This window comes from Vigna radiata, chromosome 3 (assembly GCF_000741045.1).
Source record: "Vigna radiata var. radiata cultivar VC1973A chromosome 3, Vradiata_ver6, whole genome shotgun sequence".
NCBI classification, from domain to species: domain Eukaryota; kingdom Viridiplantae; phylum Streptophyta; class Magnoliopsida; order Fabales; family Fabaceae; genus Vigna; species Vigna radiata.
This window is the reverse complement of record NC_028353.1, coordinates 5,878,205-5,894,860: the sequence shown is the minus strand read 5'-3', so window position 1 is coordinate 5,894,860 and position 16,656 is coordinate 5,878,205. Positions and strand designations below refer to the sequence as shown.

General features: G+C 33.3%; 1 protein-coding gene across 3 annotated transcripts; it reads left to right on the top strand.

The window, feature by feature from the left end:
• The first annotated feature begins 2,275 nt into the window (after positions 1 to 2,275).
• LOC106757609 (1,4-alpha-glucan-branching enzyme 1, chloroplastic/amyloplastic-like) lies at positions 2,276 to 15,922 on the top strand. Of its 3 annotated transcripts, XM_014640315.2 has the most exons (23): positions 2,276 to 2,473; positions 2,555 to 2,802; positions 4,018 to 4,172; positions 4,897 to 5,126; positions 5,481 to 5,579; positions 6,299 to 6,341; positions 7,224 to 7,283; positions 7,529 to 7,609; positions 8,117 to 8,233; positions 8,608 to 8,691; positions 10,297 to 10,418; positions 10,634 to 10,753; positions 10,922 to 11,051; positions 11,163 to 11,273; positions 11,986 to 12,114; positions 12,349 to 12,452; positions 12,576 to 12,720; positions 13,034 to 13,181; positions 13,294 to 13,394; positions 14,321 to 14,398; positions 14,614 to 14,769; positions 14,890 to 14,964; positions 15,139 to 15,922. In XM_014640315.2, exons 2-23 carry the CDS (start codon positions 2,682 to 2,684, stop codon positions 15,298 to 15,300), a joined length of 2,571 nt encoding a protein of 856 aa, XP_014495801.1. In that variant the 5' UTR covers positions 2,276 to 2,473; positions 2,555 to 2,681; the 3' UTR covers positions 15,301 to 15,922.
• Positions 15,923 to 16,656: the final 734 nt, after the last annotated feature.

The following is a 16,656-nucleotide window of genomic DNA, read 5'->3' as shown; positions in this document are numbered from 1 at the left end:
TGGAGCACAAGAGGTAGATTCTTCACGCTACAAGAGTTTAATTGGAAGTATCACGTATCTCACAACCACTCGACCAAACATTATGTATGCTACAAGTCTTCTATCAAGATTCATGCAAAAAGTCAGATTCATTATGGAGTAAGAAAAAGAATTTTAAGATATCTACAAGGCACAAAGGAGTTTAGTATATGGTACAAAACCATGACTAACTCAAGGATGATTGGCTACACAGATATTGATTGGGCAGGAACAATGGATGACAGGAAGAGTATGTCAGGATACGTTTTCTCACTAAGATTAGGTATTTTATCTTGGACATTAAAGAAGCAAGCAACCGTGGCACAATCAATAACAGAAGTAGAGTATATAACAACTGCTGAAACCACGAGCCAAGCAATATGGGTACGAAGAATACTTGAAGAAATGGGTGAACCACCAAGATGGACTGACTATTATCTTTTGCAACAACAAATCAACTATAACAGTAGCAAAAAATCTAGTCCATCATCAAAGAACAAAACACATAGCTATTAAATATCACTTCATTCAAGATAAAGAGACAACTAAACAAATTTGACTCGAGTACTGTCGAACAGAAGACCAAATTGCAAATATTTTTATGAAGGCATTACAATGACCAAGATTTGAACTACTACGCACCATGCTTGGAGTTACCAAATTTACATTAAGGAGGAGTATTAAAATATAATGCAAATTGTAGAAGAATATAGAAAATCCTAAGATAAAAGTACTAAAATGTAATAAAAGTTCTAGAATATTTTAGAAAAACCTAAGATAGAGAAAATTAAAGCAAAAACATTCTACATAGATAAAAATCTAGAACATTCCACATAAGTTGTGGCTAGCATGTTCTAAAATAATCTATAAGTTTATAAATACCTATGAACTCTACCATTTAAAGAAACCAACATCTACCACAATAAAGATAACTAGAACACTTCTTCCCACTACTATTTTCACATTCCACTCTCTTCACATTTTCTCTACATTCCAGTATCTCTACATTTTCTCTACCCCATCAACGATTCCTTTCACAGTCTCAAAATACTAACATATCTTAACCATCAATCAAATCATTAACATTTTTTATGTATTTTAAAAGTTACTGTTATGTTAATTTTAATTTATAAAAATGGAATTTCAAATAGTTTTAAGGTAATATAGTTCTTTCATAGACATGGTTTAATTAAAAGATTTTTTTGTAAATTTTGATAAAACAAATTTTCAATTAAAAGTTACTAAATGATGTAATAGTTAATATAAATTATATCATTATAGTTTCACATATGTATATATGGAATTTATTAAGGAATAACTTTCAATTATTGTGGAAAACAATTTAACAAGAGTTATTAATTTAAATTTTGAATAATGTATTTAATTAAAACATTTCTTATATTTTTAATTAAAAATTATGTAACATCTTCAGAAAAGCATGTTAGATTGTAAATTAAATACATAATCTGAACTATTAAATAATTGTAATTATTATCATTTTACTTCTAATAATAACCAAAAATCTCATTTTTACTTTTAATAATCGTTCTTCTTGTTCAACTGCTGTAATGGTATTTTTATTATAATTTTTTACAGTATCTCTCATAATTGATAGTATCTAATAAGCTGCCAATAAAATAAACAATAAGATAAAGTGTCAAATATCATACCAGAATGAGCAGGCTATTGCATTTTTTAGCCTTCCTGCATCTCAGACAGGAAGGGACTACCGAACAAGATAACCATTATTATATTTTCGAAGAATAAGAAACTGTGTCACGAGATACTTTCCAATTCCTAATAATTCAGGTTTTTGTCTCTTATCCTTTGTTGTTGTAGTATATCTATTAGATAATTCAGAAGCCACTGTCGTATTATAATACATACATAAATAACAGATGATCTCCAGAATCTAACTTTCAAATTTATTTTAATTACGGGGCTCATTCCACGATAACTCATTAGAATAATTCAAGGAATTTACAGACTAAGATTTCCTAGTAATAATATTTTATTTCCTAATAATTTTGGTATCAAGAGAAGTATTTATGATATACTTTTGGAACATTTTTTTATTAGGAGTAGTGAAAAGTATTTAATTTTATGATTTTGAGAAAAGGGAAGCAAGGCAAGGCATATACTTCCCACAAAGCAAAAGATCCTTTAACATTTCATTCATGAAACTTTTCCCTTTTCCTAAACTATAGAAAGGAGGAGAACAGAACACAAGAGAAAAGAGAAAAGCAAAAAGGAAAATATCTGTGAAGCGTGTCCATAGCCAAGCATTTCATATCCAAGTGCTATTCGTTTGGCGAAGACGATGGACGATCAGAATTCAAGAGCTGTGGGTCCCATAAGTTTCATTACCATGCTGTTTGGACTGTAAACAAGCACACGTAGCAGCATCACTCGCAGTCTTGTTGTCACCTCCACGCAGATAGCGCCACCCTTCACCGTACAATTTCATTTTCTTTAAATAAATTTCAGAATTTAACTAATACATTATTACTATATATAATATTACTCCTTCTCATAGTGTCACGCTTCTCTCGGCACATCGAACTCAGCACAGTCTCACTTTTGGATCTGTTCTTCTGCTTCTGAGAGAACATTCACTTCTTCTCCCCTAAATCTCATAGACTAAACCCTAAGCGCAGGCAAAGATGGTTTACACCATCTCGGGAATTCGATTTCCGGTTGTTCCTTCGCTGAACGTCTCCAGCCTCCGTGGCGATCGCAGGGCAGCGTCTCTTCCTGTTTTTCTCAGAAAGAACGACTTCTCTCGTAATAAACCTTCCTCATTTTAGCCTTATGCTTTTACGATTCCGTTACATTCCTCTCTTGTGGAGTTATGTGAGTAGTACTTGCTAATTCTGGATATCACTGCTTCTTATTATTTCTTTTTGCTGTTATCTTCGTCATCATTATGGTTGTTCTTATAACTACTACTAATATAGTAATAATATATTTATCATTGTTGTTTGCTTTCTTGAATGTTGAAGCACATGCAAGGGCGGAAACTTGTTTGTTTGGTTTTGATTTCGTGTTAGAAGCGAGAGTTAACCTGGGGAAGCTGAAACGTGAGATTCTGCTGATACTGTTTACTTCGTGGGTTGGACTTCGGTTACGTGTTCAATCTCGGGGCATTATTAGATTTACGACGTTAGCTTGTTGCTCTGTTTTCTGACTGTGGATGCATCTGTTAGTAACTTAGATAATAGATAATAGAGTGTTTTACGACTTTTGATGACTATTACTCTATTGGGTGAATTTTATGGTTTATTTGCGTTTTCACGATTCGTTGGTCATATGTTGATAAAGGAAAGAATGTAAACTTTGGTTGTCTTAAACTGTAAATCAAAATCATAATTTGTGTGCTTGCATGCGAAATTCCAACAGTGTCATTGTAATAATTATATCGATCAGACTCTGCATTCTTTGAATTCTATAATATGAGAAGCCACTGTGGGTTGGTACAACTGATAAACCAAACATTTTAGTAACTACAGAAAGAATGTATAATTTAGCTATTGTAATAAGGTCGTGCTTTTAGATTCACTCTAGATAAAATATGTTTCCTTGGGTTGCAATTTGGGTGAAAGTAATTCAACTTTCATATATGTTTGCAAAATATAGAGTTGAATCCCGTTACTTAACTCTTTGTTTTCAGAATATGAATTGAATGATTGAAGCATACTGTATAAGGTTTGATAGTGAAAGAGAAATGATCTGTAATCTGAAGGGCTATGATTGGGCAAACCGTTCGAAGCGCAAAATTGGCTTCATTTGATTTGTGAAACTGATTAAATGTTGATATGTGATTTTTTAAATTATTGATACATCATAGTGATAGCAATAAAAGTAGGAAAGGTAAATAATGCTGTACATCTATTTTACTTTGGATGAACACAAAGTTCAATCTAGTTTGTGCATGGCACTGATAAATCTACAGGATTGGATTTAAAACACCTCGGTGATATAACTTGTGGGTACTTTCAGGGAAAATCCGTGCCGTAAAATCTTCTCACGATTCTGATTCCCCGTCTTCTGCAATTGCTGAATCTGATAAGATTCTTATTCCTCAAGATCAAGATAACTCTGCATCCTTGACAGATCAACTTGAAACTCCTGTTATAACCTCAGAGGATGCACATGTACTTTTCTCTTACTCCATATCAAATATGTTTATATAATTACTTTTGTATTTTGTTGTCACATGCCTTTCTTTGTATTTGGATTGCGGTTTTCTTGCCAAATGCATCTGGAGAATGTATGAAAACTTTGTGCATTTTTGGTTGCAAAACCAGTGCTTTCTTAGGTAAGTTTCTGCCATATGGTTCATAGCTGATTGTAATTATGAGCAAGAAAGAATCTGAGGGATGGAGGGAAAAAATATAAAAACTCTACTAATGTGAATGGAAAAGAAAGGAAAATGATATTGTACAAATGTTGTTTTTCGGGTCATCATTGCTGATTAGTATGTGCAGTGTGCTTATGATCTTTAGGCTGTAGCTAAAACTGCTCTTAGAAGATTTCTGATATGTGAAGTCTATTTTAGGAGTCTTATTGTCTCAGATTAGACAAATACATGTTCGACCTTATTTCAAACTCTAACCATAGTGCATTAGGAAATTCTATCAGCGTGACTTTAAATCTTCTAATGAACATATTTTATCATGCCTTTGTCCCGAATCATGCAAAACACCACTTATATTGTGGTGTGGATTTTATCTTATTCAATGTACTTAAGACCTATTTGATGAGTTTTCTTAAATGTAGTCCTCTAGATTGTCCATTTATCTTAACTCAACCAAATTTTCATATGGATCTTCAGCCTTCAACCAAGTCTTTGCTGAATATATGTTTTAATTTTTTCAGAATTTAGAGGATTTAACAATGGAAGATGAGGATAAATACAGCATTAGTGAAGCAGATACCAGTTACAGACAGATTGAAGATGAGCTAGGTTCTGTGGTTTCTGTTGGCAAGAAAGCAAATATACCAAGTGATGAAGCTAAACCTAAGACCATTCCCCGACCTGGTGCTGGACAGAAAATATATGAGATTGATCCATCTTTGCTAGCCCACCGCGAGCATCTTGATTTCCGGTAAGTTAACCCCAATGAACATCTTTTGCATCAAACAATGTGAATACAAAAGGGGGAGTCTCAGTAGACTGTTACAAAGTTCTTTCCACTATAACTGCCTATCAAACCCTAATGGTTTGTCAGCTTTCACCTGTACAATTGTCAGTTGACATCAGTTGTTCAAAACTGAAACCAACAAACTACAATACTACGCTTAAATGTTCAATTTTATGCTTGTATAGGTTGTTTATTAACAAAGTTCCGTAGATTACCCTCTGGTTTTCAAAACTAACATCTCTTCTTTAATACTTTTTTACCTACTGTAATGAAACTAAATTGACGTGGTTGTTTTAAATGTTGTTTCATAATTCACAGTTTCGGACAATACAAAAGATTGCACGATGAAATTAATAAGTATGAAGGTGGTCTGGATACATTTTCTCGTGGCTATGAAAAATTTGGCTTCATACGCAGGTACATACACATAACATTGTTTGATAAATTATTGATCTCATTATTAAGATGATAAATAGATACATCAATCCAATATATCTCTTGCTGATCAATAAACAATATAGACTAGATTATAATTGATTAATGCTACAAATCGAAGAACCTTGAATTGAAGTCATCTGGCAAGTGGCAGCAAGAGTTGTTAAAACCTTAATAGCAATCCAACTAATAAATATTAGTAACTGGAAATTGTAAGAGGCCAACATCTGGGAAGGGGCTAGATTGAAATGGAAAAAAAAATTGCTTGGTGAGGATCATACTTCAGATCTTCAAAACAGAGATTGTGGCAGTGAGAGGAGAGAGAAAGTAATAGACTCAGTGAATCACACCTTTAGTGTGAAATTTCTTACACTAAGTAATGGTGGTTTTTTTTGCTAAGCAAAAAAGGACACGTATATACTTAAATAAGTCATACAAGGTAAACCAAGGCCTGATACAGTATTAAGTCAATGATATTACAATAAAACGACACACAATCTCCTTACCATACAGACCTCCCACCACAGCCAACAAATCATAGAAATACACTGAATTACACCCACACTGAGTAATGGTTGTCGTAGTACAGATCTTAATGACGCAACAATAAATGTACATAAAAAGGGATATTATGCCCATATTTCTACACCCTAACTAGTTGATCAATGTGGTCCTTAATGACTATAAGCTTTTGTTTGCAGTGCTACAGGCGTTACTTACAGAGAGTGGGCACCTGGAGCTAAGGTATGTTTCTAGTCAATTGTTGGTATAAGCAGTGTTTCTTGTTTTTTTGGTTCAAATTATTTTGCAGTGTCATTCATTGTATATATGATTATTTCTGTAATTCTGTAATGACTGTGGTATTCGTATCTGTATTAGTGTGAAAGTTGAACAAATAAAAGAAAGATATAAATACTCCTAGAGGCATCTAAAGTGTTTGATCTGATGTGTACGATTACTATTTTGGACCACGTCTACCTCTTTGGTAGAGTCTCTTTGAAGTTAACTTTTAATATATCTCTGCTTAATTATGCGTTTGGCTAGAATGCTATAGTAGTTCTTCATTGCACTCGATCAGTACGTATTGCATTGACTGTTAGCCTACTTGAATATGTAAGAATTAAAAAAAGAAAAAACATGTTCATATATGTTAGAGTTAATTTAGGACTTGTTGGACTTCTCTATATTGCTTGATTGAATTATGCTGTGAGACTTTCTCGTTCATAATTTGGTTAAAATTGAACAGAATCTACTTGTGGTAACTGATTGTCAATGTAATGATAAGCACTAGCTACCTGAAGGTGAAAATGCAGTTATTTTATTTGGTTAAATTGGAAAGACCTAATTAATAATCTACCATTAATTTATGATTTAAGCAGCGTCTGACTCTTTCCATTCTAAATCATTCTATATTTTCTTATTAAGTTTGGAGAAAATCCATTTTGGATCAATGTTATCAAACGGTGGTGCCAGCATGGTTGTTTTGTCAGTCATTGTCATCTGACATCTGCTAACAATTGGATGTTGTGTGTGTAGTGTGTCTCTACTTGAAGACAATTAATTAATATATAGCTGTCTTTTAATTCCCTCTCCAAAACATTATGGATGGTATTGATTGCTTTTCAGTCAGCAGCATTAATTGGAGACTTCAACAATTGGAATTCAAATGCAGATGTAATGACTCGGGTATGTTACCTTTCATTGGTCTTCAAAGTTCATACATGTGAACTTTAATATACTTTTTTTTTATTTCATTAATAAGCCCTTATGTGTAAATAAGAAGTTGAACGTCTTGCGGTCTCAACTTTGTATTCTTTCCTCTGTTTGACCTAGAATCTAACCGTCTTTCCCCCTGGTTGTAGATAGTGTTATTTGAACTTAATTGACAATTCTATTAGCAACCTTTAAATGTTGTAATTTTTACTTTACAGAATGAGTTTGGTGTTTGGGAGATTTTTTTGCCAAACAATGTGGATGGTTCACCACCAATTCCTCATGGTTCTCGGGTCAAGGTAAATTTTTTCCTAAACAATGTGATGGATCTAGATAGTCTTCATATATGTTATTACCTTCGTTGATTGTCTTTATTTTTATTTCTTTATCAAATAAATAACTTATATTTTAGTTGTTTGAGTATTCATATAGGTAGGGAATTTTATATCATAACTAATGAGTATTTTTTCAAATTTATGTTCTGGTTCCTCATATTTGGTGCTTAAACAATTTTTTCAGTTAGTGCTTTTCTTTTTAAGGAGAATTACACTCTGAAAGGAGATAAAATTTGTCGGAAGTATGAAGATGAATGCTCTTGGTTTTATCACAACTCACTAGCAAGTGACATAGGATGTCTAAAAAGTTCTCCTCTATAATTTTCGAACTTGCAGATTTTTTTTTGCTAGAGAAACTTTTTACTTGGATAAGCATACATGTAAACAATTTCTAGATGTCTTGAATTAAGCCTCTTAGTATTCTCTCTGTGAAGTGTAAGAGCTAGCTAAATATCTCAATCATATTTGTAGATCCGCATGGATACTCCCTCTGGAGTCAAGGACTCGATTCCTGCTTGGATCAAGTTTTCTGTACAGGCTCCTGGTGAAATTCCATATAGCGGAATATACTATGATCCCCCAGAAGAGGTAAGCTTCTAGATTTCTTACATGTTAGTTTACACTTAAATGACAAATCTAGATATTTCTTTTCCCTTACATTTGTTATGAGTTAGAATTGTATCTTTAGCCTGACTTGATCTACCAGAATGATGTGGGCAGTTTTGTAGTATTTTTAAGTCATTGCAATTTTTTCTTACATTAGGAGGAATGATGTAAGTAATTTTTCTTTTTAATTATTAAAAAATATAGATAGAGAATAGGTGGCATAATGCAGGATAATATTGAAGACAGTTTAGTTAGTATATCAAATAAAAAATATTTGTTGATAACAATAATATTAGTTACGTTTAATTCTTTTACCATGCACTTGTGCATTAAGTTTTTCTTTTTAATATTTACAGGAAAAATATGTATTCAAACATCCACAGCCAAAGAGACCAAAATCACTTAGAATATACGAGTCACATGTTGGAATGAGTAGTCCGGTAAGATCATGTTTTTTTTTTTTTTTGTATGTAAATCAGTAAGTCATCTATTTCCTTTTCCTATATGTATTGTCTTTTTTGTAAGTCAACTATCTATAACAACTTAAATTGGTCATTTTTTAATCATGATTGATCACAGATCATATGACTTAACTCACTTTCCCAACATGTTATGATACCAGCCTCTCTCTTCCTCCTAGCAAATTACTAATTCTGTTTTTTTATTCTTCATGTCTACTTCTGAAAAGACAAGTGGTTACCATTAGAGTCCTGTCAAGGCATTGCTAAGCAATACTGCTCTCTGTGCATCCTATTAATGACTGGGTATTGGATTGTTGTGATTATGCAAAAGAAACCAAATAGAATTGCACTATCAAGGAGATACCACCCAAAACTAAATTTGCTATTGTTAGAAGTTTAGGAAATGGGAGTAAATTTTCTTAGCAACTGACAACAGGGTTAGCTAAATCCCTGATTTATTTCCTTCTTATCTATTCCCTTATAATTTCTCTACAATATTTACATGAATAGATCTGCACAGTAGCTGATTTACTTTCTGTTTTATTTCATGTATTGACATATTTGAACACGTTAAACTAGTCACATACTAACCAAAAGTTTCCTTGTATAACTATAGGCTAAGTTTTTTGGTAGTGTTAAAGTTTTTATTTCATGTTTTCCTCGATGATGGCTCATTTTCTTGACCTAATTAGACAAGCCCAACCTTGTCAAAAGGGAGGTGAGACATTACAAATCTACCAACTAGGGTCAGCCTTTCAAGTAAGGGGCCATGTTCAAATAGGCAAATAAATCACTGTTTAGAAATAGAACAGGATCTCTATTTGGTTGATCCTCAAGCAATTTGAGGTACTTGCCATCCAGGACCTCATCCTAAAATACATCCACATTTATTGTGTTTTTCAGCTCTCCCCACTGAGAAAGGCAATAGGAAAAACTAGGATTGAATTTCAGAACTTCAACCTTATGGTCATGGTTGGATTTCAACCGGGTGGTGTTGCAAGGAGCTAAAATGAAGTGAATATTAGGTAGAAACTGTTAGAGAAGATAATTTGTTGGTTAGAGGGTTTGAAGAAGAGTGAAAGAATTCATTCAGAGACTTTGGAAGATTTGTAACAAAGGAAGGACCATTTGAGATTAAAACTGTTCAATGATCTGTTTTGTTTTTATCAATTTCTTATATTTCTTTCCAGGGTTCACAATAGTAGATGTCGACTAGGCTTACATAAAGACATTCACAAGATCCGTCTCTAATTTGATTATCATACTTCAAACAAAATATAACCTATCTAGAAATGTCAAACTGCATACGGTTATTTGTGTCCTAATTCTTTTAATGTTTGTCAATATGAAATTATCTTATTATTCACAGAAGTAGCATTAGTAACTGCTATGTTTATCATAAAAGCTAAGCTCAATGAATTAGTGGTTATGTGCAACAACATTTCAAATCTTGTAAAAGAAAACTTAGTTCTTTACTGAACATTTTTAGTATTAGAGATAAATCTGTAAAGTTCAAGAAAAGTGTCTATTTAGAGTTTCAGTTCTTTTTCTACCATAAACAATATTGTGAACCATGTGGTGCAGGAGCCAATGATCAACACATATGCCAATTTTAGAGATGATGTACTACCTCGCATTAAAAAGCTTGGCTACAATGCTGTCCAGATTATGGCCATTCAAGAACATTCTTATTATGCCAGCTTTGGGTAACTTTTCAGTTTTCTTTCTTATTATGCCAGCTTTGTGCAACTCTTCTATTGTCATTTTTCCCTTGCTCCCAAATTGTTGATTGTCCCAATGAGATTCATAATATAACAGCCAGCAGGCAGTTTTGTGTGCTATATTTCTGGTTTCTCAATAAGTTGGTGTTTTTCTTAGTTTTGATGGTCTTATTGTACTAATAGTGTTGTGCATGGTGCAGGTACCATGTCACAAATTTCTTTGCACCTAGCAGCCGATTTGGAACTCCAGAGGAACTTAAATCTCTGATAGACAAAGCCCATGAACTAGGTCTGCTTGTTCTGATGGATATTGTACACAGGTAAAGATTATTCCTCATACATATTATTCTTTTCCTTATTTTGTTGATATCTCTATTTCTTTCCTTTTAACCTTATCCTCAATTTTCATTGCATCAATGATACTATTTTTAAGGTTTTATTCCTACAACCTTAGATCCGATTGTGAAAATAATATATTCTGAATGTAGCCATGCATCAAATAATACTTTGGATGGCCTAAACATGTTTGATGGAACTGATAGTCATTACTTCCATCCTGGGTCACGGGGTTATCATTGGATGTGGGATTCTCGTCTTTTCAATTATGGAAGCTGGGAAGTAAGTGCTGGCTCCACAAAATTCACTGGCTTAGTTATGATAATATTTTCATCATGACTCTTCTATACCTTTTGGACAATAGTAAGTGACTGACTTTAATTCTTCTTTTAGGTACTAAGGTATCTACTTTCAAATGCAAGATGGTGGCTGGATGAATACAAGTTTGACGGATTTCGATTTGATGGTGTTACATCAATGATGTACACTCATCATGGGTTGCAGGTACACTCTAATTGGATTTTGTGTTTGGCCTTTAAGTTTATTGGTATTTTAAGATTACTTTTGCTACTTTTGTTCTTGGTTAAGTGTTCAAGGATTACTAGAGTGCCAATTGAATTAGAAAAGTTAGAAATTATCAATACCATTAGATTTTTATCAGAAAGTTGCATATGATTGGACAGATTTATTGCTTTTATGAGCTTGTTTGTTTTCTTATTCTTACTCTGGATATTTGAATCTGTCAAATATTCTGAAAATGGAATTAAGCCAAACTTGTAAAATTAGGAAAAACAGTTCCAGGTTATTTTTGTTTGTATGGCAAGCCCATTTCTTGCATCCTTGGTGGCCTTGCGAGGTCTGGTTTTAGACTGCAAACAATGCAAAAGCCATGTAACTTATACAATTTGATGGATGCACGAGAAGTGTTGTATCATGAGCATGAATATGACCTGCTTAACTGAAATGGTTTCATTGTACAGTTAGATAATGATGAAGATCTTCACCTATCATCTACTCCCACTAAAAACATTGAACTTGGAATTGAGAAGTCTCCTTTGGTGTTAGCAATTTCAACAAAGTTGATTTTTACCATTTTAACAACTAATGAAATATATTCTACCCGTGCTTAGACTTTGAAGCAGAGGATTCTGTTTCACTTAGATATTCTTTCTCAATCATTTTTGCTTTTTCTTTTGTATTATTGATCTTGCTGTAGGTAGCATTCACTGGAAATTACAGTGAGTACTTTGGTATGGCAACTGATGTTGATGCTGTGGTTTACCTGATGCTGGCTAATGATCTCATTCATGGGCTCTTCCCCGAGGCTGTTACCATTGGTGAAGATGTACGTTATCCTCTTGAAAGTTTTAAATAAATGTACAACTTTAACATTTTATTCAAACTGTTTTTAGGAGTTGAGTAGTTGTCAACTCTTGAACTTGATTTGACTTTCATTGGTCAAGTATAAATGGTTGTGTAACTGTTGTAAAGAAAAAGACAGTATGATGATTGAACTCAAACCCTCTATATGACTCAATGAAACTGGCAGTTGACAATTCAATTCTTATTCCATTTCCAGGTGAGTGGAATGCCAACATTCTGCCTTCCTACACAAGATGGTGGGGTTGGTTTTGATTATCGCCTGCAAATGGCCATTGCAGACAAGTGGATTGAGATTCTCAAGTAACCTTTACTTTTGAGCACAGATACAGCATATTGTATTATAAACCTATTTGGAAGAGCTTCATTGTATATTAGTGTGGAAAGAAATCCATGTTTGATTTCAGTGCTGTCCTTTATGTGTAGGAAGCAAGATGAGGACTGGAAAATGGGTGATATTGTCCACACACTAACAAACAGAAGATGGCTGGAAAAATGTGTAGCTTATGCTGAGAGTCATGATCAGGCCTTGGTTGGTGACAAGACAATTGCATTTTGGTTGATGGACAAGGTGTTTGTTTCTTCTATATATTTTTTCTCACCTATTAGAAACTGCATGATGAATTGAAGTGCTTATTTACATTACTTGACTATTATAAATCTTATGGAAATTTCTCGTATGCATTTGCAATCAGCTTCTGATGTTGAGTATCAGTTTAGAGATATAACATGGCCCAACTCTCTGGCTGTTTCCTCAATTCTTTTGGTTCTTACTTTGCTTCTGTTGAATCATTTAAGGACACTTGTTTCTGCTGTATAAAGTGTATGAATGCAGTTTGCAACTGAACATTTATATTTTACTAATATTCTGTTGCCTTCTTCAGGATATGTATGACTTCATGGCGTTAGACAGGCCATCTACACCTCGTATAGATCGTGGTATAGCATTACACAAAATGATTAGGCTTATTACCATGGGACTTGGTGGTGAAGGGTATTTGAATTTTATGGGGAATGAGTTTGGCCATCCTGGTAAGCATATTTGATTACCAAACATTATTCTGTAGAGATTCAATAATTACATGACTAGTTGGATTTGAAGTTTTCAAATTAAGTTTTGCTCACTCATTATTGCTCTGTTCAGAGTGGATTGATTTTCCAAGGGGTGAACAACAACTTCCTAATGGCTCAGTAATTCCAGGGAACAACTACAGTTATGATAAATGCAGGCGAAGATTTGACTTGGTAAGTTCTTGGTTCATTCAGGACCTGTGCAATTACTAATTTATATAACCACTATTTAGTGTTTATTTATTATAAGATTTCAGTTAGGATGAGCACTGCGAGTTGATGCAAAATGTGTTCATCTTATTATTGATGAATTATAAACTATACTGATATTTTTCTATACATGTTTGAATATTAGAGGAATCAGTACCATGCAACTTTTTCTTTCTTCATCCCTATTCTTTCTTTTAGGCTTAATGTATTTGTACAGGACAATTTTTGTTCAAATATTCTGAGTTCCAAGTATTTTATTTGTTGGTGGCAGTTAGATTAAGTTATGTAATGATTCGTATTTTTCATTTCCCTTTTGTCTTCCCATCTTGCCATCTTGGTTGATTAGTCTTTGTTTTATTTGTTTTGCTTTTATTGTCTTCATGAGTATAAGCAGTGGTTATGGAAAAGTTGTTCTCTTTCTGCATCTTCTTTGCTATTGTTGATTGTTTCCGTCTTTTTATTTTTTACAAACTGTTATCGAACAGTATGGATCCCTCTTCATTGGAATATAGACCATGTTTCTTTCTTCCTGAAAATCACCAAACTGATTTAGTAACAGTTACTGAAGATAATATATTTGAACAGTTGAAATACATGGAGTAATGGAGAAACTAATATGCATTGGTTGTGATGTGAACATCTCTAACATTGCATGCTACGAAAGTCAAAAGAAGTTGTTAACAGTTAAACGCATGGAGTAAGAAAATGAAACTAGTTTCCTGAAATATACAATAAAGATTATGATGCATCAAAATATATGTTTTGTTTTGTTTTCTATCATGCATTACCTTGACATCAAACAAAACTTCCATATACTTATTAACGGAATAGAGAAGAAAAATAATTCATTGTTCAAAAGTTACAAAATTCATCTTGTATTGCTTAATCAGGGAGATGCGGACTATTTAAGATATCGAGGAATGCAAGAATTTGATCGAGCCATGCAGCTTTTAGAAGAAAAGTTTGGAGTAAGCATTCTTATCTTTATCTCTCTTATTTCCTAGTCAATGAATTATCCTAATGAAATCTTATTTGGATGGCTATCTAACTTTGCTTTTACGGCAATTGCTCATCATTAGAGATAACAAACATAAGTTTGCAGTACCATGATCATAGTCATAATCATAATAACAATAATATACTTAACCTATGTTAGTTAACTGTACTTAACTTTTTGCCTCAGTTCATGACTGCTGAGCACCAATATATTTCACGGAAAAATGAAGGTGACAAAGTTATAATCTTTGAAAGGGGCAACCTCGTCTTTGTCTTCAATTTCCATTGGCATAACAGTTATTCAGATTACAGAGTTGGCTGCTCAACCCCTGGGAAATATAAGGTATGACATCTGCGTGTAGTGGATACTATCATACTATCATACATCGTCTATGACCAACATTAATTTTATTTTCCAAAGTCAGAATTTTTTTCATAATGGGTTACGCTTTCCTTTGTCCAGATTGTCTTGGATTCAGATGATGCCTTGTTTGGTGGCTTCAATAGGCTCAACCACTCTGCTGAGTACTTCACTAATGTATGGGACTTCTCTAAACTTGTGTCTGAGAGTGCACCATGCTTAGGCATGGACACTTAACGGTCTAGTTGTGTTGTGTCTAGTTTGTATTTTCCTGTGCTTGTTCTTTCACACTCTTGCGGACCTGATTTTAGAATTTTGACTAACCCGGTAAATTTTCTTGTGATTTTACAGGAAGGATGGTATGATGACAGACCTCGATCCTTTCTTGTTTATGCACCTTCTAGGACAGCAGCAGTTTATGCCCTTGCAGATGATGATCTGGAACCAGCCCTTTCAGACGAAGCTGAACCAGTCCTTGCAGATGAAGCTGAACCAGAGCCAGTTGATCCTTGATGAGAAGCTTCTGGGATAAATACTACAAGTGCACGATGGCAGCAGTAAATCCCTAGTGAAACTAGCCAACCAATGTCTGGTTGTTTGACCACACTGAAACACCAAAGAAGCATATTTGAAGTGGAATAAGTGGAGCGCAAATTAATCTTTAGTGAGGCAGGACACTGGCCTCAAAATCTTGTACATGTGCCTTGCTAGGTGATAAATTGCGATATCACACCCATCTTTCTGCTTTTTCTTCCATCTTTCTGCTTTTTCTTTTTAGGATTCGATGTTTTTAGGATTCAATGTCGTGACATGTATAAGTTGCATCACAATTGAGAAATGTGAATCAAGGAAGCTTTCATCTGCGAACGTGAGTCTCACATGTCAATCTCCATAGTGTATACAGTCCTTAGAGTTGGAGGCTTCAAAGGGACTTTTTATAGTGGAAAATTTTGCAGGAGGCTGGCTTATATAGATGTTTTGCTTTGGGATCTTTTTTTTAGTTTACTGTTTCCTTTATATTTAAAAGTTGAGTGTAGCAATTCCGATCCATGTAATAAAGACAGTGTAATAAAGACATCATACGATGTCAAAAAAAGAAAATAAAATAATTCCTTACTTTATGAAGGGTTGGACATTCACTTCCTTTCAACTTCTATTTTTTAAAATATGAATTTTGTCTATATTCACATTACATATTTGTCTATTTCTGTGTTTTTTGTGGAGACCGACAGCAAATCATTTACGGTCTAATGTTCCAGAAGGAAATATCAATGGCTAATGGATTTAGTGCTTAGACTTTCCATCAGTCCTCTTCGAAGTCTTCATTTAAATCAAGATTTTTACTTTTTTATTTTATATTTTATAAAGTTGTATTTTTTATGATGACTTTGGTTTTCTTTTTTGTTTTAAATAGAAATTGTGATTAAGAAAAATTTATTTTCTAAAAATAAGTTTCTACTTAATATGATTTTAATTTTTTTCTAGGGAAGTCTCATGATTTCAAATTATCTTTAGTTCCTGATTTTTGTAATCATTTATTTTTTGTTTACATTGATTGAGTCTTCCACATATTTAGTAATATATATTTTTAAAAGAAGATTTAAGTTTTTATTTTCTTAAGGCGTGGTTAAGTCTTTTTAAATGATAAATTTTGAATAAAACTTTTGTAACTTAGACTAATTAGGTTTTGTCATCAAAGCATAAAATAAAAGTGGAAAATTAATTATAATAAATAGATAAATTAAAGTAAGAAATTATTTAATACAGCTAAAGTGTTAGTTATGACTTAGAATATTCGTTATTATTCTTACTTCACTTCCGTGAGCTTCCTTTAGGAGCTGAAGTAGTTTTGCTGGAGACAAAGGCATA